Source organism: Aristolochia californica, unplaced genomic scaffold (genome assembly GCF_029961685.1).
Source record: "Aristolochia californica isolate CCGP_79_NKW_82.1479 unplaced genomic scaffold, dmAriCali1.0.hap1 SCAF_13, whole genome shotgun sequence".
Classification (NCBI taxonomy): domain Eukaryota; kingdom Viridiplantae; phylum Streptophyta; class Magnoliopsida; order Piperales; family Aristolochiaceae; genus Aristolochia; species Aristolochia californica.
In genome coordinates this window covers 23,308,782-23,332,333 of record NW_027181804.1, presented here as the reverse complement: position 1 = coordinate 23,332,333, position 23,552 = coordinate 23,308,782, and the positions used below count along the sequence as shown (strand labels likewise).

The 23,552-nt window shown below is 37.7% G+C and overlaps 2 protein-coding genes and 1 long non-coding RNA gene across 3 annotated transcripts; all 3 read right to left on the bottom strand.

The window, feature by feature from the left end:
• Positions 1-1,342: 1,342 nt before the first annotated feature.
• Positions 1,343-2,172, bottom strand: LOC137948023 (uncharacterized). The gene is made up of 3 exons (XR_011111584.1): positions 2,059-2,172; positions 1,722-1,925; positions 1,343-1,635 (listed from the first exon to the last, which is right to left on the bottom strand). It is a non-coding gene; the product is annotated as an uncharacterized lncRNA (long non-coding RNA).
• Positions 2,173-2,175: 3 nt separating this feature from the next.
• On the bottom strand, positions 2,176-6,479 carry LOC137948022 (WEB family protein At3g02930, chloroplastic-like). Its single transcript, XM_068793927.1, has 3 exons — positions 6,217-6,479; positions 5,370-5,571; positions 2,176-5,274 (listed from the first exon to the last, which is right to left on the bottom strand). Exons 1-3 carry the CDS (start codon positions 6,234-6,236, stop codon positions 2,902-2,904), a joined length of 2,595 nt encoding a protein of 864 aa, XP_068650028.1. The 5' UTR covers positions 6,237-6,479; the 3' UTR covers positions 2,176-2,901.
• A 12,255-nt stretch (positions 6,480-18,734) lies between these two features.
• Positions 18,735-20,975, bottom strand: LOC137948463 (protein HAIKU1). The gene is made up of 2 exons (XM_068794549.1): positions 20,697-20,975; positions 18,735-20,551 (listed from the first exon to the last, which is right to left on the bottom strand). The coding sequence occupies exon 2, from the start codon at positions 20,246-20,248 to the stop codon at positions 19,367-19,369; it is 882 nt and encodes a 293-aa protein (XP_068650650.1). The 5' UTR covers positions 20,249-20,551; positions 20,697-20,975; the 3' UTR covers positions 18,735-19,366.
• Positions 20,976-23,552: the final 2,577 nt, after the last annotated feature.

Here is a 23,552-nt window from a genome sequence, read left to right as displayed (position 1 = left end):
CTTCCACATTGGAATTCAATATGTTAAGTCCTATGAAGAACAAACCTAGAAGGGAGGACAGTCTTGTTTTTGAAAGATTCAAAACATGTTGATTGATGCTATGATCGATCAACAAACCTATGGAACCAAAACGATATAGTCATTACCCACTGTTGATTAATCATACATTTAGTGTATCTCTTAGATTTTTAGTAACAAGCAGATAACGGCTAGTTTAGTTGAGAATCATATTAATAGACCACTAAACATACTTTACAACATTAATTGAACATTTATTTGAAATCTATTCAAATAGGTTTTTACTTGAAATTTTCGCACAAACCACTTTTGAGATAAAAAGAACTATATTCTTACATTTTCTTCATTCTCAATCAAAGTCATTTAGCATCCTAGCTTTCTCAAGCTCTTGTGGTCAAAGGATTAGAGACTTGGATCTTACTAGGAGAAGGTTGTTTCTCCCATTCAAAAGGTGTAAATTTTTACTTTTCCTTTGGTACATCTTATTAATTTATGATAGAGGTGTTCTTGCACCTCAATATAGAAAGGAAAGACCCAACTAGAACTTAATCGAGTTGTATAATCTTTGTGGGAAAGATTTATTACAGTGTTGTTGGGTATTACACTTGCATTAAAGAATGTCAAAATCTCTTTGGTGTTGCAAACTTCGGAAATCCATCTATGGCTTAAACAAGTCCCCTTGGGTATGGTTTGGCAAGATTACAATATAATTCTTGGGCATAAATTAGAAAGTTATGAAACTTATTGGCCCAAGCGGTTTCTTAAGTAGGGAGGGGGGAAAATGAGCAAAGAGATAATTGAGCCAAGATAGAGGCTTGATATTCAAACTCATACTTTGAGGATATATTTATAGTTACAGGAAGGTGTTTACAATAGCTAAAATTCTTTTAGGATCACATCGTTCAAAAGACAAAAGATATATGACAACATACACCAACTTGTATAATTGCAAGTCTACACCATCTTTATGAAAATCTCCTTATTTACTTATTATGAAACCCATGCACGTGGGTGCTTATTCTACAACAACAAGGGGAATTGTGATCCATGAGAATAAATGACTCCATTAACGATGAACTAGAAGATTATGTTGATCAACAGGCCCCATCTGAGCTTTGCATAAGGTTATGTTGAATTCCCGTTAAGACAGAGAAGATGGGCAGATGCAGATGGAGGGAGAGTCAGGTTGGTGGGAGTATCATTGCATGAATCTGGTGCACATGGTTAGATGGTGGGATAGGCTTTTCTCACTGTAAACTGCAAACACTTTCACTGTAATCTGTACATTAACGAGACCAATAAAAATACTAAAGTAGATCGACCATAAATGCCCACAGTACATTAAAAGATTAAGCACCGAATCTATATGTATGTCCTGATTACATTAAGTTAGAAAAGTAATTGCTCCAATTGTTGGAAGTAGGCAGTCAGCTCAACCACCACAACCTTTAAGACCTCAATCATCTGTTTTACCAGCGCAGGCCTTCATCTGCATCAAACAGGAAACCGATTGGCAAACAGTTTGAGGTTGGTTTGGTCCCGGTTTGGTTTGATAAATTAATAAAATTCGGGTTCGTTTAAGTAAACAAGCCAAACTCGAGTGAACTGTAATCCGGTCTGCAGTCCATCAAACAAGTTCGAAAAAGACGTGAGAGAAACGAGGAAGAGAGAGAATGAAGTTTGAACTCCTTTCAGGCTTTTACCTCTTTGACTTCGGCTTTTATTTCGCTGCTTCTGCCTTTGGGGACATTTTGTCAGACATTTAGCCTACGGGAACGATGACGGAGAATGGAGAATCTGTGCCGTCTGGACTGGAGAAAGAAAAGACATTCCATGTGGGCGTACCTTTTGCAGACTTCCTCTCTGGACAGTGGACCCCGCTTCTGGACACTTCGTCCTCACGCAACCTTTGAACAAGATGCAGAAGACAATTGCAAGGAGCAGACGTAGCGAAATGTCGCAAGTACCCATTTATACTAGCAAATATGGGTACAAATCACAATAAATGCAGCACTTCAATGAGAAAGGAAAATTTTGTACCTGACTGGGCTCTAGGTTGAACAAAGAAGATACTGTCCAATCTGTTCAGTTTGGACTTTGGGGAATCTATCTTCTCTTCTGTTTTTCCACTCTGGAAAGAGAAATGGATCTGAACCCTCGGTTTCTTCTATGGAATATAACGTACATAGCCCAATTAATGTCAGACCAGAAAGAATGCGGCCGAGGAGAGTGTCCGTGAATGACCTTCGGCAGTACCGTCTGACACTGGAACTCTGAATAGTGAATACACAGTTGCAGTAAAAATACTAGGGAGGAGCAAGAGAAACTATCCTCTTTGAAGTGGAGCTGCACAAATGAGGCTTCTGATAAGGAAGACTTGTTCGTAGTGGAGCTGCACAAATGGGCACGTTCCAACTTCCACTTCCCCGACATAGTTTGTCATGCCAGAGGAGCAAATAAATGACTAAAGAAAAGTGTCAGAGGGACCTTGTATGATTGAGTGGTGGTTACATTAGAGGTGGAGGGTAAGTTTAGGAAGCGTAGAACTAAATAGCTGCCAATGATTCTTTAGGGTAAAGGAACTTAAAAACAGAAAGTTACACAATAATCAGTCATTCCTCTTCATAAAAAGGCTCAACAAAGAGTTTTTTTAAAAGAGAGAGACAAAAACAATCCAATATCATTACACAATACCACAAGCAGGATACAACAGATTAATCTCGGACAGACCTCTCATATTGCTACAATTTACAATTATGCAAGTATTAATAATGTAGCAAACAGCTTAAACAATGGCAACAAACGAAGCTCAAAGAAACAACAGCAGATCATGTCATTCTTCAAACAAGATCAGGTAGTAGTACCTTCCGTTACAAATTCTGCTTACTTGACATTGGTCTTCTTCTTCAATAGGTTCCCAAATTTGCGTAGCAATGGCTTCTTTTTCTTCACTTGTTGCTTTGTTGGAGAGGTAAATCCATTCTCCATTGTCTCTGTTGACTGCTGATTTATTTGATCATAGCCATCTCCATCGATCTTTGAGTCCAAGTCTTCTTCAAAAGACTCGGGCTCTGGCCTTAATTCTGCATCTGTCCTGGGTTCCCTCTCAGGTGACAAATCCTTCTCATTGATTTTACAATTATCCCACATTTTTGCATCAACCTCGGCAGAGTCATCTTCCTCAGTCTCTCCATTCATGTTCCCTGGTTTTGTTTCCACAGGATCTACACTGTTCAAGAAGCCTTCTCCCTTGTGTTCCTCGGGCTGTAATGAATCTGTTTTTTCCTTTTCTCCACCATCCATATTCTCCTCCACATGTTCTTCCATCTTTGGCAATAAATCATAGTCTTTCTCACTATTTGATAGGTCCCCATTCTCTTCAGTCTTCCTGACCATAGCTTCCTCAAGCAACTTAGATACTTCATTAACTTTCTTCAGAGCTGCAGCTTCCTTAGATCGCAGCTCTTCATTCTCCTGAGTGACGTTTTGCAGCTCGTTCTCTTTGTCCAGCAGTCTCTCCTTCAACTTCAAACTCTCAGCCAAAGCTTTTTCTGCAACTTCCTTTGCTGAACTTGTCTCAGATTGTGCTTGCTCTAGATTGTTCAAAAGCCGGGCACTATCTTCTTTTGCTGCCCATGCCTCATCCTCTTTTTCATCGAGTAAATTAATTAACCTCTCCACTTCCCTTTTGACACTTGAGAGTTCTTGCTCTGATTCTCTAATGGCGCTCACGAAACCTATCTCTTTTACTTCCCAGTCTGTCTTCAAATCTTCAGCCAATCTATCCATTTCTCTTCTCACAGAAGATATTTCTTCTTCAGATTTTTTAATGGAAGCCACAAAACTAATCTCTTTCTCCTCCAGTTCTGTCTTCAAATTCTCTGCTTCGAGCTGAGATATCTCAACTGATTTGGTGAGGTGATCAATTTCTTCTTTTGCTTCATCAATTATGGCTTCGTATTTCTCTTTGGTGGCTTCAAAATCCGAGTTCCAAATTTCCAATTGGATCTCAGCATTTTCTAATTCAGATTGAGCTGTTGAGAGCTTCTCTTTTGTCTCTCTTGCTTCAGTTGAGACTTCATGCAAAGCTGAGGCTAGACTCTCCATAGCCTTCTTACTTTTCTCTTCGTCTTCTCTAGAAACTTCCAAATCACTCATAAGCTTATTCTTCTCTTCCAACAAACTTTGAACATTTGAAATAGCCGCCATCTCATTATTCATTGCCTGTGCTTTCTCTGCCTTGACTAGAACAAGATCAGACCTTAAATTCTCAACCGTAGAAGCCATTTCTACTGCCTCTTTTTTGGCCATCTCACGAAGTTGATTGAGTTCCTTCAATTCTTCTTTATGCCTCCCAGCTGAAATTTCCAAGGACTCAATCACACATCTAAGAGAGGCAATTTCAGATTCTTTCTCTAGCAACAGGGCATTACTTACTTCAAGCTGTTTCACAGATGAAGCTAATGACTCTGCAGCAGATTTTTCTGAACGGGTGACCTCCTCAACCTGAGTTTCAAATGATTCAACTTTTTTCTTCCATTCATCTGCTAAATTACTCAGATTTGATTCAGCCAGTTTCGCTTCTTCTAACTCTGACCTGAGCGCATCAATAATCACTTCCATCTCTTCAACCTTTTCTTCTGCAGTTTTGGCTCTAAGAAGCTCTTGCTTCAATGAGTCAATCTCTAGGTTTAGTTTCTTAACTAATTCAGAGGTTTCATTTGACTGCACCTCCAGTTTTGAATCAAGCAGAGCTTTGATTCGCCCCAGTTCATTGGACAACACCTCGACCTTTTCCGCATTGATTTCTGCAATTTTCATGGCATCATCAGCATGACTCAAAGCTGTGTTCTTTGCATCTGTTGTCATAGAAAGCTCATGTTGAACCCTTTGGATCTCCTGGGTTGCAGATAATAATGCAGCAACATCTACAGCATGCTGACTCCTAACAGAGTCCAATTCCTTTTGCCACTCTTCTTCTCTCTTTTGAGCTGCCTCTATACCTGCTTGTTCTAGCTCATCTGCACGAAATTTTTCAATCTCAGAACTCTCTTCAGCACGCTTTTGAGCAACTAAGGCTTCACTTAGCTTCTCATTTGCTTCCTCAGCAAGACACTTGACCTCCTTCAGCTCCTCAAGTACACGGGCCTTCTCCTTCTCTATAGAGGCTAACCGCTCCTTAGCCTTTTTGAGATCTTCTTGAACACTAGCCAATTGGGCTTGTTGTTCTGAGCCCTTCAATACCCGTTGTTGTTTCTACCATAAAAGTAAAAAATAACTGAGCTTCATTGAAATCCAACATTGAGACAAACATCAGGAGAGAGATTGACAAGGACATTTTCTCAACTTACATCAGGAGTGCTCGGTTTTGGAGATCGACGATCCACTGCAGGCTTGGAGTCAACTGATCTCGGTGATCGATCAATTGAAAGACGTGGATTTTGTGAGGGAGAAGAAGAATTGAAGTCTGATCTAGTTGATCCTTTCGCCAATTTACTAACTCTAGGAGTTGTTGGCGTGGACTTGTTGGGTAGAGTTTCGGACAATCCCGTTCTGATTCAAGACAGATGCTCAGATTAACACCAGATCACATCCATTACATGAGGAGAAAAGAAACATCGACAAAACAGAGATGCGCATGATCTCACAAACCAGTGGAAGAAAAAGCTACACCTCGAAAAGAAAGCTTTAAATTAGTTTTATGAGAAGACAGAAGATATATGATAAATAGCAAACAACGCGGAAAAAATAAGCAAAACCAATCAACTTTTTCTAACAAGATCGAAGAATACCATACCATAACAAACGAACCGAGAGGTTTATGAAGAGTGAAAAGCACAAAAAATGTCTACTGGAGTCAAAAATCAGTATAGCCACGATCACAGCTAACCCAAAACTGAAAAAATAAAACAAGGAAAACTGGAGACTTCGTGACGATAAAACATAATGGGGAAAAATGAAAGAAAAAAGGCACGTATCACTTGTCGGACAGAATCAACAAAATCACCAAGAGATTAAAGAAATTATGAGAGTGGATCAATCAAGAGAAGCAAGGAGACACTAAAAAGCACAGTTTCGAATCGTTGGAAACAAATGTAAGGATAATGCACGTAAAGATCTCGCCTAGAAGCCTAAGCGAAGAGATTTAAAAAAAAAAAAACGCAGAGACCAGATCTATAAAAGGAAACGAGGACTTACTTGGTTTTGGAGGACAACATGGCGGCCTCAAGCAAGAAGCGAGACGGAGAATGCTGTGCGAGGCAGGCAAAGAAGGTGAAGAAAGGAGGCGATGGAAGAACCTGCTAGAATGCCGACATTGTTAGAGATTTTGACGGATTTGAGAAAGCAACGACGGGATCTTTCTCAGACAGCAGGGGCAACAAACACAGGTAAAATTGTTTCCAAGATGGGTCTCTGTGGTCTTTCCAGTCTCGAGCCTCTCAGAGGTTGAAGAGTAGTACTACCAGCGCACCCTTTTTCAGGAGGGAGGTACAGAAGACGGAAAAGGTGAAGACGAAATGACTCAAATACCCTTACTTTGGAGAAGAATGTTTGGGGCTTAATCCTACGTCACCCAGGCCCATATAGCTCGCGATGAGACCCATAAGTTGTGACGGGCCTGATTGACATTTGACTAAACGGCTGAACCGTCTCTATGATATCGGAATTTCTCACCTTCTTCTATAACTCTTTCTCCCTTGTCCATTTCATAAAAATTAAGAACATTTATCCAATTCCACATGATTGAAACCAACAAAAGAGCAAGTATTTTCCCTTACCAAAGAAAAAAGAAGGGAGGAAGATGTGAAGTTGGGTCAAGGCCCAACCTAAAATGACTAGCCGACTTAGGAAAACTCTTTCCCAATTAATAAACTCAAGATCTTTGTACTCATTAATCTATATGAGATTATTCATTAATACTCTCCCTCACGTGTTGGCCATTTTTTGTGACTCTACATGTAGATAATTTGGGTTAAGGCTCACATATGACTTCACATAGTTTGGAGGCAGAAGAAGAGTCAATATGCTCGTCTTTTGTCACTGACTTTGAGGCTACATAGGTAAATTTGATGGTATATAGGTATCGATTTGAAACCTCGTAATGTGTATGCATTTATGTTATTTAAGGAGTATAAAGGTTACTAACTCTTATTTCTTTTATATTTACTATCAATTGAGACAAACTAATTCTAACACTCAAGCAATTCTTTGGTGGGATATGGCTTTCATTTGAATCTTGTTCATATGAACTAACTCCTCCATACACATCTCATTTTGGTTCAATTTGTTTATATATGGGTTTTTTCTATTTTTACTATCACCCATGAATAGCTTGATATTGTAATGAATGCTAATATATCCCTATATGTGACATAAATACCTACATACTCAAAATAATACTTAAATGCCTCTATAATGTAACAAAAATACTTGTGTTCCCTTAAGCTAATTATTGTTAATTTAACAAGTAGCACACTTTGCTTATAACTCAGCTGACCAAGTCAGGTCTAATTTTTTCATTTAAATAATTGAATAATACTTCAAATTGCACTATCTGGAACTTTTCATTGGTTCCAATTTATAAATCAGAGCGAATAAATAAATAAACTAATTCAATTGCATGAGATGCAAACACAAAAAGGAAAGGAAAGCAGGGGCAAATCTCTCCCTCTTTTTTGCATGGAAATGGGTGACACCCCTTCTTGCCTTTTACAATTTCTCAAGTATGGCATATTTTTATTGATAATGTTTGGCTTGGGACATCTGGATGACAAAGGTGGTCATGCCCTAGTTTTGCCATTTTTGCTAAGAATCAATGCTAGCTTTATAGTTTATTGCACATGGAGTTAATAAGGAATGGTTTTGGCTTTGACCCTTAGGGCCATAAAATTGTTAAATTTGAATGCCCAGTTCATATAAAATGTCTAATGACTTACATTACATTCGAGTTTAAAGAAGAAATCTTACAAATCCCTTAGTTTACTATAAGTTGTTAGACTAACAATCCAACATTTAATGTCACCATCCAACAGTTGGTGCACTTGTGTGTTGAGCACAAGCATATCTATTCATTTGAATTTGCTATCAATTAGGCATCTACTTTAATGATAAAGGTGATGTAGAATGTACCTTTTAGTACCCTTATGACTGATTTAGCCATTCAATTGAGCTGGCTCTTGTTGAATTTAATGTACAACTAAGACTAACATTTGTTCTTAAATAAGTGTTCATATATTATGTAAGGAGATTAAGTGGTTATAGATTGAGTAATTCATTATTAGGATATATAACTACATCAAGTTGGTGAAGTATTCATCATCCTTGTTAGTGTCAATCCTTAAATATCTTAAATAAGTAGATAGACAACATTCATATATATATAGTTGAAATTGTGTGGGATAGTACCTATAATTGAATTGGGTTGATCTTAAATATTTAAGTAGTTTAAATACTTTGACCTCAGAGTTGTCCCAATTGGAAGTACCAATTAGAAGTGATCAAGAAGTATAATGCTTCTTGGTCTGTTTTTCTCGTAGTTTTCTATTGGAGTAATAAGAAACTCTATTACTATTTTTTTTAACAATTTTTAAAGGGAAGAGGAGTCAGTGAAAAATTATTCGACCCAAAAAAAGCACAAATGCTAAAAACATTTGGTCAAATAGAAAATTTTCTACTGGCCATTTTTCTTATTTTTTTTATTGGCACAAACACTCCCTTCTTTGTTTCTCTAGTCGAAAATTTGAGAAAAGTGAATGATTGTTTAGATTATATTTATAATAGCCTCATTGTTTTTGAAACTATATTATATTCACTTTATTTACCTATGTTAGTTAATAATTACTATGAGATGGCTCATATAATATAATCTATATTTTAAAAATAATAGATGACTCAAATTAATAAAGTATTTGCGTGTTTGTGACAACATGAAGTCATGGGAAAAATTGACTAGCTAAAATTTTCTATTTGACCAATTTTTTTCGATTGTTTTGTTGATCTTGGGATGGGGAAAAAAAATTCTTTCGATTCTTCTGGCCCGTCAAAATATTAAAATGGATAGAAAAATGAGTTTCTTATTTACTCAAATAGGGAACCCTGAACAAAATAAACTAAGGAACATTAAAATAGTCATTGACTATTCACCTCTTACCTACACTATATTTGTATTAATTATAAAACCATTCCCTTTTGTTTCTAGTGTAAGCACAAACACTATAACTAATAATTTAGTTGTTTCCTTTGACAACATAAATACCAGAAAACCAAGAAAAGGGGATTTTATTCAATAAGAAAATGTTCCAACAATAAATTAATCAAAGAAATATGAATTTTCATTATGTTGTTTTCCTATGACAGCACAAACATATCATAGAGATGAGCTAATTATATGTGTTCAACATATTTATAGGTTTTAACCAGTTTGTTTACCATTTTACACTTTTGGTTCACTTGTACTTTTAACTATTTATCACATTCATGAGTACTTGGTTATATAAAGAAGTTCACCACATAAATATTCCCAAATAAACATTTATGGCATTGGAGACCGATAATAAAATGACCACGGAATTCTGATTAGTACCTCAGTTGCAACCCTTTTTCCTAGCTAGGGTATTCATGATAGTTGTTGAATCTCAGGATTCCATTATCACTGGCTTGAGAATGCTTTTAGTACAGGAGGATGAAGGAAGGCGAAGAAGAGAGAGAGGTTGGAAGTAGGGGGAAAAAAAGCTCGAATGAGAGGTTGAAGAGAAGAGAGCTTGAGTCAGAGGAAATGTTGGACAAATTAGGTTTTTTGAAGTGAAGCCCTAATTCTACTTGTCTTCTAACACTTCCCCTCAAGCTGGAGAAAAAACATCATAAATCCCCAGCTTGGAACATATAGTGTTAAAAGTGTTTGAGCAATCGTCTTTGTGAATATATCAGCCACTTGGCCTTGTGATGGAACATATTCAATGCTTATTACACTAGTATGTAATTTTTCTCTAAAAAGTAACAATCAACCTCAATGTATTTTTCAGGGAAGACCATAGGAGGCAATAAGGAGGGCTACTTGGTTATCACAATGGAGCTTCATTAAGATATCTTTGTTGAAACCTAATTTGGATAGAAGGGACGTAATCCATATCAGTTCATTTGTCGTATGTGTCATAACTCTGTATTTTGCCTTTGCACTAGAACATGCAATTGACAATGGCTAGCCAATACATCCAAAAGATCGATCTGTTAGGTGCGGAAAGCTACCGCCTACAAGAGTGGAAGGAACCACTCTGACACCCACCCCGCCCATTCTTAACCGCCTCTCACAGGATTCTAACGTGGGACGTGGCGTGCCCAGCTCTGATACCATGACAGCGGCTAGCCAATACAACCCAATAGACCGATCTGTTAGGTGCGAAAAGTTACCGCCTACAAGAGTGGACAGAACCACTCTGACAACAATCACATTTTTCTTCTTGCTCTTTCAAGTTACTAGATTTTCTCCAACAAATGTACAATATCTAGAGGTAGATTTCATGTCATCCAGAGAGCTTGCCAAATCAGCATTTGTAAAGCTTTCATCATTAATGTCATTGTGACATGTATATAAAAGTCCATGTCTAGGAGATTTTTTCAAGTATCAAAGAATTTGTTCTAGAGTTAACCAATCAGAAATTTGAGGCTTATGCGTGTGTTGGCTAAAAATACTCACTGTAAAAGGAAATGTCAGGTCTAGTGACAGTAAGATAAATTAATTTTCCTACCAGCCTACCACCCTTTGGTTTTCCCAAGCCTATGATGCCATATGAAAATCCACTTCGTTCAAGTATAGGCAACAATATGTTGGCCCAAGTAGCTTCTTGAGAGGGGGGTGAATTGAGAATTACAAGTAGGGGTGGCATCGAGTAGAGTCGAGCCGAGCCAAGCCGAGCCCATACCTACCTATGTTCGAGCCGAACTTGATTTAAATATTTCGAACTCGATCTAGAACCGAGCCTAGCCTCGAGCCTAAAATTGTAATCGAGCTCGAGCCCAATAATTTTAACAAAGTTCGAGATCAAGCTCGAGTCGAGTTTGAGCTCCAACCTACATTTAAAACTTTGCATAAAATACAAGTCAAATAAATTGTATATAAAATTATGCATACATTTTACATAAAATTGGGCATAGCCTCTATTTAAAATTGGACATAACCTCTGTATACTAACCCTGCATAAAATTATTCATAAAAACTGCATAATTATGCATAAAATTTATTCAATAATCAAACACAAAAACATTCCTTTGAAAGGCAACGTTAGTTTTGTCCATTTGTACTTAATCAGATCGTTCTGATTCAAGTACTAGAAAACTAGATCATGGTGACAAAGAAAAAGTTTAAGAAAAATGGTTTTGGATGACTTAATCGTAGGCCCATTTTTCATTTTTTCTTTGGAGCATGGATTCATACAGGAACAGTTATAAAATGCTACCGATCTGTTCTTCTAAAAAAATTGAGTGGAGTTAGCATTAAAAGAGTACCTCAAACAATTTGAGTCTTTTCAAGAGCCATGAGGAAGAGATAGTCGGAGCTCAAGAAAGAATTTTTTTTTCATGTGCTTATGATTTCGCATGAGCGAAGGTCGCACGTGCGAAATCACACGATGTCTTCACGCACAGGGGGGAAATTTATTTCTCCCCTAACTTGGGTATTTGGTTTTCCGCCGAGACGACGTGAGGGGCAGGGGGGTCTAGCGGCGCTGGCAAGGAGCTGTCGTCGGGGCTGATGGCAGAAACGGAAGCTGCGGCGACATATGCAGCGGCGAAGGCAGACGAGGAGAAGAGGAAATCGAACCAATCAGAGGCGAAGGCGACTGACGAGCAGTTGTCGATAGTGATGGAGGCGGCCACAGAAGCTAATAGGAGGGGCTTGGCGGTGACGAGGGGAGGAAGAATCCCCCCACTCGCTCCAGGTCCAACTTGCGAGCTTTCGAACCGAACCATAGTTCGGTCGAGCTTGGCTCGTTAACTCAAATGAGCCTTATCTGGATCTAGAACTCAGTTTGAGATCAAGATAAATCGAATTGAATCGAGCCGAGCTCAAGTCACTTACGAACTGGCTCGGTTCGATGCCACGTCTAATTACAAGTTTAAGAACTTTAAGGCATGGAATAAGAAATTTTGTAAACATGCAAAGTAAAAGCATAGAATTCACCAAAAAATTTGACACTAAATATTTTGTTATCGATGTTCCCCTATTTGTATTCACCACCCAAGAACCCGTACTTGGGAAATTTCACTAAATTAGCTCTCTTTTTAGTCACTTGTACGCTCAAATAAACAATTTACAATTCAATCTCCCCAAGAGATTAGATAGATTCTTGCTCTAGCACGACCCTTTATATCTAGATTTAATCAAGTTCTATATGAACCTATTTCAAATGAAAAATACAAAAGAAAGGTAGAAACTTACATCTTTATCAATTGGAGAGAAAACCTTCTCATTTGAGAGATTCAAATTTCCAGATTTTTGCAATACAATGTAGTATGTCGGAGTTTGACTATGATGTATGCAAGAGATGGTATCAGACTCTTTCTCAAAAATACACTTTAAGAAGAATTTCAAGGGTTGAGAATAAATTCCGGTGGATATACCAATAAAAGCTCATTAACTTCTCAATGGGAAGTTTGATAGGGTATTTACAAGTCCCCTAGGCCAAACTTGCCATTTTTTACCTATTTGTAAAAGGTTGAATTTACATTGATCGATCAGAGTAAAGTGGATGATTGATCAATTGTGTATAATGGCTATTTTTGTGTTAGAATGTGACTTATTGATTGATCGATATCTTTTTGTTGGGTCTGGCATTTTAAGTTGATCGATCAATGTACATGGTATGATCGATCATGCTTTATGTCTCTAACTGTCAAAGTTCTATATGATCGCTCTATCTCAAAGGTTGATCGATCAATCAGCATGAATTTGCTTTGTATCTCAAGTTTTGGAAAGATTGGACTCCTCTCTTAAATAGATTTGACTTTTCTCCATGATTCCTATAACTCTTGTCTTCAGTTTTCTTTTATCTTTTGTGGGGGTTTCTTCAAGAGTACTTTGACATTCAATGAAGCTTGAGGTCTTTGAGAAGCTTGTATCCATTCAATGTTTTAGACCTTGAAATTGATGTCTCTTGAAGGAAAAGTATATGAAATATTAGATATATAACTATCAAATTTGTTACTATCAAAATCAAGAAGGGAGTCAATGCTTAGTCAGCAATTTCTTCCTTTTTTATGATGACAAAAACTAATGTTGAAAAATTAAAATTACAACATCCATATCAGTTGGAGCTAAATAAAATGTGTAAGTTTGGGAAATAGCTCCCCCTTAATCTATGTATCTTTGATTTAACATTTTAAATTTTAATTTGTGATTTTTTGTGTGTTGAATGAGTCTTTTTCTTTCTCTCCCCGCTTTTGTCACACTCAAAAAGATATAGAAATGTCAATAGGAGTAACAAAATATGGCTCAAAGACAATTTCATATATGATTTAAAATTTACAAAAATTGAAAATACAAATACTCAAATAAAAATACAAGTATACTAAGCATATGTAAATACATAAAGGAGTAAAAAAAGGTGAGGTCAGAGGGAAACTAGGATGGTGGCATGGATCAACTAAGTAGAGTCTCAAGCATGCTCTCAATCCTTTCTTGATTTACTTTAATTTTGATTTGACCGGTCTTCAACTGCTCTTGTGTAGCAAGAATGACTGCTCGCGTGGCCCAAATGTCGTCCACCATGTCCTCTAATGCTCTCAATCGGTCCATAGAGGAGGAAGCTTCATTAGTGGTCCTCCTCTTGGCAAACTCAAACTATCCAGCTTGAGGTTTCGGGCTCATTTCATCCCCGAAGTTGATGGCTTGAGGTGCCTCCTTGCATATCACCTCCTTTTGTACCTATTGACCTTGACATTTGGTGAAGCAAAAATTTCCCACCTTCATCTCACCAATGGACATCTTCCTAGTCATGTCTAAGCTCTCCTCATCGGTGAGGTCAACCCCACAGTGGTGTAGAATGGCAATAATCTATTGAGCAAATGGGAGGTCATCCGCTTGTAAGCTAGTGGCAATGTCCATTATTCTACGTGCCTTGAAGTAAGTGAAGTTCAATCTGACCTTCTAAGTGATGGACGACATCCAAAAGATGTCAGTCGTAGTTAGTCGATAAAATATCCTCTACCTCGGGTTGAAGACATGGCTGACTATCCCCATGATGAGATCTTCGATCTTCACTTTGTATGAAATCCCGACGGTCTGCCCAAAGACCAACTGAACGATGTCTTGAATGTTTTGTGGGAGATCATTGTTGATTGTAGGTTGACTCCCATATTGCTTTTGATCATAACAAATCTTAATTGAACTAATAACTTGAAAATCCAAGTATTTTAGATACTTCACCTTCAAGAGTAAAAACATCTCAAGGTCCAAAGCTTCAAGTCAAAACTCAAGACCTCAAGCACAATTGAAGATTGTCTCTTGAAGAAGCACCCAAAAGGAAGAAGACAATGAGAAGACTAAAGTTCAAGTGCAATAGACAAATGTCTAAACTCACTCACTTTTGTAAGAGAACATTTTAAACTCTCTTTCCTTAAGTACATATGTGCAGTCGGAGCTTTAGGTCATCACTTGCACTTAGACATGTTTGATCATCATAAACATTATTTAGAACATGCTAAAACACTTAAAGAAAAACATTCTCATGCTCAAAAAGTTTATACTTATGAACTGGCATTGGAATGATTGATCAACCACTGATAATGATCGATCATCAAGAATTGTGCATGCTAGAAATATAAAGCATGATCAATCAACCTTGGTTGATTGATCGATCATCCAGGACATGGCCATTTCATGCTATAATGCATAATCGATCATCCTACCTGATTGATAAATCATCTCTACCCTAGCAAGCAAAATTTTCATGGAATGATTGATCATCCCACTTGATTGATCGATCAGTCATAACCTTGCCAGTAAGGGACTTCAAGCATGATTGATCATAGGAAAATACACTGATCGATCATACATGTATTGCACAGCCGGAGGGAATCTCGATTGATCGATCAACCACTGGCAATAATCGATCAACTTAACTTTTTTGGACCAATGGTAATATATTGACTGATCAGTCCATCAATCAATAAATCACTGTCTTACAGAAAAATAGTCATTATGATCGATTGATCGATTAATCCCTTTATAGTGATCGATCAATCAAAGTACTAATTTTTGCAAAGGGGCAAATAACGACTAGTTTTGAGTTGGGGAAGTTATAAATACCCCCACCAAACCATGAGTAAAGAGTAAATGAGCATTAATTGGCATATCTTCGAGCCACTACTCTTTATCTTGCAATTTTTCATCAAAAGTGTTTTAGAAAGAAAGAGAGAGAATCACAAATTTTGAGATCCCTATTCTCATTCAATCATCTTTGCATTGATAATAGTCCAAGCTCCTTGATCATTTCACAACGTGCTACATAAGAGGAGGCAACGTGAATATCTCAAGGAGAAATATCTCTCCAATTAAAGGTATGACTTTTTCCCTTTCTTTTTATGTATTGGTGAAAGGTTCATTTAGAACCTATTAATCTAGGTAGAAAAGCCTAGCTAGAGCTAGAATTTAACAACAATCTTTTGGGGAGATTAGATTTGTATAAATCGTGTATTGAGCTAAACGTGGACAAAGAGAGTCAGAATCTCTTTTGTATTTTTTTAACTATTAAAGAAAATAGTAGAATTTTCCCAAGAAAGGGTTCTTGAGCGGTGTCTGCCTCTAGCAGAACATTGGTAACAAAAAATCTATTTGTCCCTATAGTGTGTGTATGTTATACTTTATTTTGAATTGCTTTTATGCATGAATTTTTAATCACATGCACAACTCGATTTAAATTTGAATATCTCAATTTTCCCCCTTCTTGAGAAGCCAACTGGACCAACAAATCGTATTAGAGTAGGCCAAGAACTTAATTGAACTCAAAATCCCTTTGATTTTGAAAAAGATAAATGGCATCTTAAGATAAATTGTTTCTTCTTGAAGGACAATCTACCAACCAACCACCTTTGTTTAATGGAACAAATTATGAATATTGGAAGGTAAGAATGAAGTTTTTCCTTCAATCCATGGACTGGGATATATTACATGTAACCAATAATTGTGCTTTTGAGCCTCAAAAGCTTAAAAATGACCTTCATGTTGCAAAAGAATTTAGTGAGTTGACTAAGGAAGACAATGAGTAGCTCAAAAGAAACTCTAAGGTCATAAACCTCTTTGTTATGCACCTTATAACCAAATGAGTTCAATAGGGTCTCCACATGTAAGACTGCTAAAAATATTTTAAAAAAACTTGAGGTCACACATGAAAGAACCACTAGAGTTAAAGACTATAGAATCAACTTATTGATAGCTCAATATAACGAGTTCGAAATGAAACCGGGTGAGTCAATTGCTGAAATAAAATTAAGGTTCACTTCCAACTTCCTGAAATAAATGAGTTGAATATCTTAGGAGAAGAGATTTCCTTGTATAGGAAAAATGATAAGCTTCTCAAGGCACTTCAAAAGTTATGAGACATGAGGAAGACAACCTTTTGTGAGAATGTTAACTTTAAACTATAAGCTTAGAATGGGTACTAAGAATTCTTCTTACACATGAGATGAAACCAAAAGATACAGAGAAAGAGCAACCTAAAAAGAAGAACATTGCTCTTAATGCCAATATATGTGTTGAAAGTAATTCTAGTGAAGAAAGCTCAGATGACGTGAGTTTCTTCATTAGACATTTTCAAAGAATCTATAGAAAGAAGAACTTCAGAAAAAGGCCAATTTAGAATTCATAATGATAAATTTCATAAGAAAACTAATGTTTATTTTGAGAATAATAAACCAAGACATAGAAGGAACAAATGTCCTAGGTTAAAAGAAAGAACCCCATTCTCATGTAAAGATCCCAAAAAAAAAAAAGTATTGATCTCAGTTTGGGGTGCAATGGAAGAAGAGTCAAACTACTAGGAAGAAGAAGAAAGCGATGTTAGACTCATGACTTTAGAAGACATTGATAATGAATCTACAACTTCAGAAGAAGTAAGTCACTCAGACTATGAACATGAAATTGAATTACTTATGGAAAAATTCAATCGTAATCTAAATTAGTATAAAGAAAAATACAAAACTCAATTGCATGAGATTGCAAAGCTCAAAGAAGAGCTAATTTTCTTGAAGGAGGCAAATGAAAACCACATAACAAATGCCTCAAGGTCAAGTGGATTGATAGACAAGTTATCATGTGATCGACTTGCTTTTGAGAAAAATGCTTAGACTTAGAACAACAAGTCAAACTTCTATATCTGAAATCCACACCCAAGAGGAAAGTTGGGAAGAAGAAAACAAAACAAAATAAGAACTCATCTTTCATTCTTCACACTAAATGTCGTTATTACAATGAATTGGGTCATTATGCCCATATTTACAAAGTAAAGAATGAAAATTGCATCAAACAAACTTGGGTACTCAAATCAATCAAAAAAATTGTGGTAACCCAAAAGAACTTCCGCAAACAAATTTAGAAGCCCAAATCACCTAACACCTCAAAGGTCATCCCAAAGAGAACCACCCTTAAATGAGTCTCCCATCTTCCAATACTCCCCTTCAAGGTAGGGGCAAGATAACATTATAAATGCCCAATTTGTTACAAATGGTATATAAGATTTTCTCTTATAAAATGGTAGTACATCACATCTTCCAACACTTGATGCCTCTTGATGCAAGAAACAAAAATATGTAAACACCAAAACAACTGAACAAAAAATAAAATTCTCTTTTTTTCACAAACCAAACGAACCCTCCTATTTGTGACGCTAAAACAAGAGGAGAGGTTAAGGCATGTTTTTCAACAACAGACCAAGAGCCGGTAAAGAACGGTTTCAACAGTATTGTACATTACACAACTGTTCCTCAACTAAGGACAGATCAGAACAGCGCTATCATCAACATTTTGAGCAGACCGCGATTGAGTGAATCGCACTTGGTTTACAAGCTGCTCAACATATCGTACTTGTTGTTAAGAACAAAGGATTCAAGTATTGTAGTAGAAGCTGTAGACCTAGATGGGACAAAAACAGCCAAAATCCATTGCATTGCAACCAGATTTATACATCTCCAACTACCATTTTCTGAATAAATGAAGCAGTTCCTGCATCTTCTCTGCGAGCCTCTTCTGAAAGTTCGATGTGTACCACACATATTACAGCAACCAAGAACCAGCACCACTTAGGCACTTACTCTTTCACACTTTACTACCCATAAGATTAAAAATATACAAGTGACATGTTCCAGATTACCCCCAGAAAAAATATTAACACCTCCTGTTGACAGAGAGATGATCTTATCCCTGCAAGATCACATATGTTCTCACTCCAAAAACAAATTAAAGAATAACCACAGATGTATTGAACAACATCTATGCATCCAGAAACGCTTCCCTTGACCTGCATACAGAACAACACAATGGATATAACAAGTACCAAACAAATACTATTATGTTTGATAGGTTTAGTAGTTTCCTGGGGAACAAAAAAATCCAAAACCGTCTATATGTTTTAACCTCTGCAAAGACATAAAAAGATAACCACAGACGAATTGAACAATTTTTTTGCATCATGAGAGGCTTCCCTTGACCAGTGCACTTGACAAAATAGTGGACATAACAAGTACCAATATTCTCTTAATATGACTGTTTGGGTAACAAAAAATTCAAAACCATTATTATCATTCTAAAGCAAATTCACAACAGCAGCTACACATTCTGCTGACAGTATTTGAATTGAGAACAGCTGATAGTATCACAGAAAAGCAAATTGTACATCTATATACATACACAAGGTACAAGTGACATTGGATTAGTGGCTATAAGAACTCCCTTGGAAGTTGAATAGCTCAAAGAACACTAGTAAACACTAAAGACTAAATGACTGAAATTACAAGAATACCCATCTACCAAATACTCCAGAAACTAGATAGTGTGTACATCCCTCGTTTCCAGTTATAGTTCTATCTTGCTTGAATCACCATCTTCATCTCCGCATACAAAGAAACCCCTTTGTCCTCACCGAAGTGAACTTATAAACAACAGTCAATGCCAGTCTAGCAAAAAGAAAACTACCAGTTTGCCCAAGCAGAACCTCATTTTGAGAGAAAAGGGAATCAACAGAAAGAGAAGTGGGAAAACCAATAGCATGAGGAGGCTACACATTTTGTTCCATAGCCTCTGACGGTAGTATACAAGATATTAGCCCATGAAATGCTTGTCAAGGCCCCAAATTGACAAATTCTAATCCCTCCATCGAGGGCTCAAGACCGGAAAGAAGCCTGTAGGGCTTGGCGGGAACAGAAGTCCTGGCGATGGTGGCAATTGCGGTCCTGGACCCAAAATTCCAGACGACTGAGGCAATGGTGAAAATGAGAAATTGGGGGTAAACGGAGGAGGGTATTGGAATCCAGGTGAAAGCAGCGGGTAAGGCGATCTCGGCGACAATAAGTTTAAGAAACTGGTAGGAGATGACATTAGGAACTGTGATGTAGGAGAAGGTAAAAGAGCCGGCCCATTACCTCGAGGAGATGGAAAGGCAGGGGGCACTGGAGTAGGTAGCATGCCAGATGAAGGTGGTGCCCGAGCGTGCGGGGCTTGTGGAGATTGCTTGGAGCCCGAGTCGACGATTGAATTCTGAAGGTAGCGCATGTAAGCAGATATCGGTGATTCGGCAGTTTGGGGCCAAGTCGAGTCACTCGGAGGCAAAGGATAATATGAAGGTTGTGGGGGCCGATTGAAAAACGCGGAATTTGCATTAGGGTTCATGCTGGGATTGTTGTTGAAAGGTACCTGCATAGGGACAGGGGCAGCCATAGCCGGACGAGATATTGGGGAAAGCGGAGGCGGACGGATTTTCTGTAACCGCAAGCTTGGGGGTTTGGGCGGGTTGTGTGGGGGCACCGAGGAGCCCATTGGCGGAGGTTCTTGGGAGGGCGAACCAGTAAGCTGTTGAACAATGTTTCGAAAATCATTCTTGCTTATATTGTACACTTGGGGTTGAGGTTGCTGCTTAGGGTTTGTGAAACTCGATTGGTGTATCGGACTTTTCCGTATATTTTTACCCATCCTGTTCACACCCAAGTGATCATTTTGCCTACTCCGAGAATAATTCGAGTTATCCATTTCAAAACCGAAACCCAAAATCCCCAAAGAGCAGCTGCAAACCGGCTTCCTTGAACGAGACCAGAGAGCACTCCTACAAATCGGAGTCAAAATTCAGAGCATTTAGGCGACAACTCAAACTAATTTCCCCATCTCGCCAAGTCGGAAACCTAGAGCTTCTTCAACCTCCAGAAGGACTACCCAAAACGGATCTCCACCAATAAAAACAACAACTGAAAATCACCAGCTTATGCGACTTCACCTCCAAGCAAGACCGAGCTCCACACGAGATTGATGCTTAATCGATTGACGCAGACGAGGTAACTGCAAGTCAACCATTGCAAAGAAACGGATCAACCAAACCAGTCATATACAGTTAACGAGCCAGAAAATCGCAAAAAAAATAAAGCACGCAAGAAAGCCAAACCCTAGATTGCAGAAATGACAGACGAAAGAACAGCAGACTCACATGGTATTTATCCGTTCACAGTTTTAGCATGAGTAGAAAGTAACAGCAACTGAAACCATGGGGCTTTTCGCTGTTATAGGATGAGGAATCCCGCAGGGAAGCTTCGATCTGATCGAATCGAGACTAGCGAAACCCTAAATTAGGTAATTTCGCTGACTCGGTAGTAGAGACACCAGAGCTTGGACCATTGAATCTCTTGCGTACAAACGAGGGACGAAGTGCCTACGTTTAGTCGTTTACTGGAGCGTGGGACCCTTCAGACCTTCAACCACGGTAGTCGTGTCAGTCCGAGCCGTGGAAGGAATAGGAAGGTGGAAACGACGGCGTTGGAAGAAGATGAAGATTTAAACGCGTTACTGTCTAACAGTGGAGACTTGTTAGACGTAAACTGTTGATTATGAACAGAATAAAACAAAATTTTTATAACTCGTGTCTTCCAACATCAAAGGTTTATTTATTTTCAGAAACGGTTAAAAAAATATTACTTTTAAGTACAAAATATAAAGTTATTTATTTGGCATGAACAAAAAATCAGCCCACTTAACTCCAGTCTATACCTACCAAACTTCAAGCCTTAATTAAACAAATTTCCTATAAAACCTTGCTTTCTTTCTTTCTCGGGCCAAATCATACTTCAATCTCCTTTCGTTTATTCATGAAAGGCATGTTACAATTCCCCTCACATGCAAAGGTTACTAAGGCTAGGGAGAGGTCCCTGGTCCCTAGTGGGCGAATTTTGTACAAAATAAGTGGTGGTTTATAGGTAGGTTTAGAGGATATGATTATGGTTTTGGAAGTTTAGGGTTAAACAAATGGATAAGGAAGGTAGTTAAGGGGAAAGGATATTATAGTTTTATAGTTTAGAGAGTTTAGAAGATAGTGGTTGTCTACGTACAAGGGGTTCGATCTGTGAAACAATGCGACCATGAGTCCAACAACAAAAGAAAATTACAAAGTTTCAAGTGATGTAATGTCCAATCTCCGATTTAGTCCTCTAATTCAATCTCCATTCATCCATTTGATTTGAACTTGTCTTAATTCGACGGATATGTTGGGACTTCTTGTTAAGTTGTGGAGTCTAATTAACTCTTTACGTTGAGTCGGTACGCGAGGTTGTCGTGGGAGTTGGAAGTGGGGAGGAGCCCCGAAAGTCCACAATATATTGACTATTGTTTTATTAAGGGTAGTTTGGATATTTCACACTTATAATTTGGTTGCCCTAGTTTTCTTTTTATATTTGGGGGTGTCGTTGTTAGGGTTTATCATCAAAAGAGCATCATCAGTTGCAGTTGAGAGAGGTTGTGTGTGATTTCTCTTGTAAACAACTTCATCATCATAGTGAAATATTGTAGCGACGAAAGACAGGACATAGTCTCACCTTGAGGCAAACCTGTATAAATCTAATATTTTTCGTGCTTGATTATTTCTTCTTCTACGATTTTTATTGCTTTCATCAGTATTGAATTAGGGCGTCTAATTCCTAACACTTCCTTGATTGACTAGTCTCAATTTGCAACTATCCTCCAATCAATGCTTAACGAGAAGATTTGTTATTGAATTCCGTATAGTAACTCCAAGGATGGAATCAAGTAGCAACAAATAAAGTTGTTTCTTGCTACAAATTTGACAAGGCTTCTATCTGACTTGAGATTTGCAGCTTTGAGAGCACAATTTGAGTTTTTCTTTTCTCATAGACAGAGTTTCGATGTTCTAGAAACTTAATAAACTTTCCCCCCAAAGTTCTTCCAAGAGTTCTCTAGGTTCTCCAAGTTCTCTCCCCCAAAAGCCTAAGGGATGCCTCTATTTATGGGGAACCTTATGCCTCTATTTAAGGGATGACATCTCACCTTATGCCACATTCTCCTTCAAGGTGGAACCTTCCTACGATGCAATGTATCACCCATGTGTCACCTTTTGTGCCATTTCGTTACGTATGTGGAATCCCCTTGCAATGCCAAATATCACCAATATACCACTTCATTGCTTATGTGGTGCTTAGGTGAAACTTAGGTGGTGTTATTTTTTTATTTAATCCTGGTCATGGCCCTTCATAACTCACTTCATATTTATCATTGATTAAACTTGGTTAATCTTGGTCGTGGCCCTGCACAATCTGCTTAATGTTGATAATTGATCAAGCTTCAATTTAGGTGGCGTTATCTTTTTATTTGATCATGGTCAATTGCCAAAATATTTATGTTGTTGTTGTTTGTGAGTTGTCGAGGAACTCTATCCTTTTTTTTTTTTTTTTTTTTTTTTTTTGGGATGGTCTGGTGGTCGAAGGTGGTTCCGCAACCACTATAACACCGCACAAAGAAGTTGTCACCTGTAAAGAGGTTGTGTGGCTCAGCTTCCTGCCTCTCTGCCTGCAACAAGTGAAAGGAGAAAGACAAAGCAAAGGGTCTCATGCACGTGAAGCACGATGGCTACAATTCCAATTTCCAAACCTAGGTTCCAATCAATGGATCTTATATGAGCTCCAAAAATGGACCTCGAATTGTTGTTCGATTTCCCCAATCCTTGCACACATGCATGACTGGTCGTAGACCTAACTTTATACGGTATTAGAACAGGTTTATAAGTTGATTCAGTCAGCCCACGAAAATAATGTGATAATTTTCTTATATGTCATCTCTATTAGTTTAGGTTTGTATTCTACTTTTCTTCCTTATTGAATCCATTTTTCCTTGGTATTCAAACCTCCATCCATACTTTCCATTTTAAAAATTTATATTAATGGAAAGGTATTTGAGTATTTTTTTCAAATGCAAGAAGAATTTTAGCAATCAGAGTCTTTATAAAGAGTAATCGATATCTAAAGTAGCAAAGGTTAAGTAGAAGAAAAGGTTCAAGTGA

Bases quoted from the DNA above. Each gene is read 5' to 3' on its own strand.
- LOC137948022 (XM_068793927.1), bottom strand. From the start codon at position 6,236: ATGTTGTCCTCCAAAACCAA. The intron at 5,572-6,216 runs GTAAGTCCTCGT...GTCTTGAATCAG, and splicing joins ATGTTGTCCTCCAAAACCAA to AACGGGATTGTCCGAAACTC. The intron at 5,275-5,369 runs GTAAGTTGAGAA...CTTTTATGGTAG, and splicing joins CAAAACCGAGCACTCCTGAT to AAACAACAACGGGTATTGAA.
- LOC137948463 (XM_068794549.1), bottom strand. From the start codon at position 20,248: ATGGATAACTCGAATTATTCTCGGAGTAGGCAAAATGATCACTTGGGT.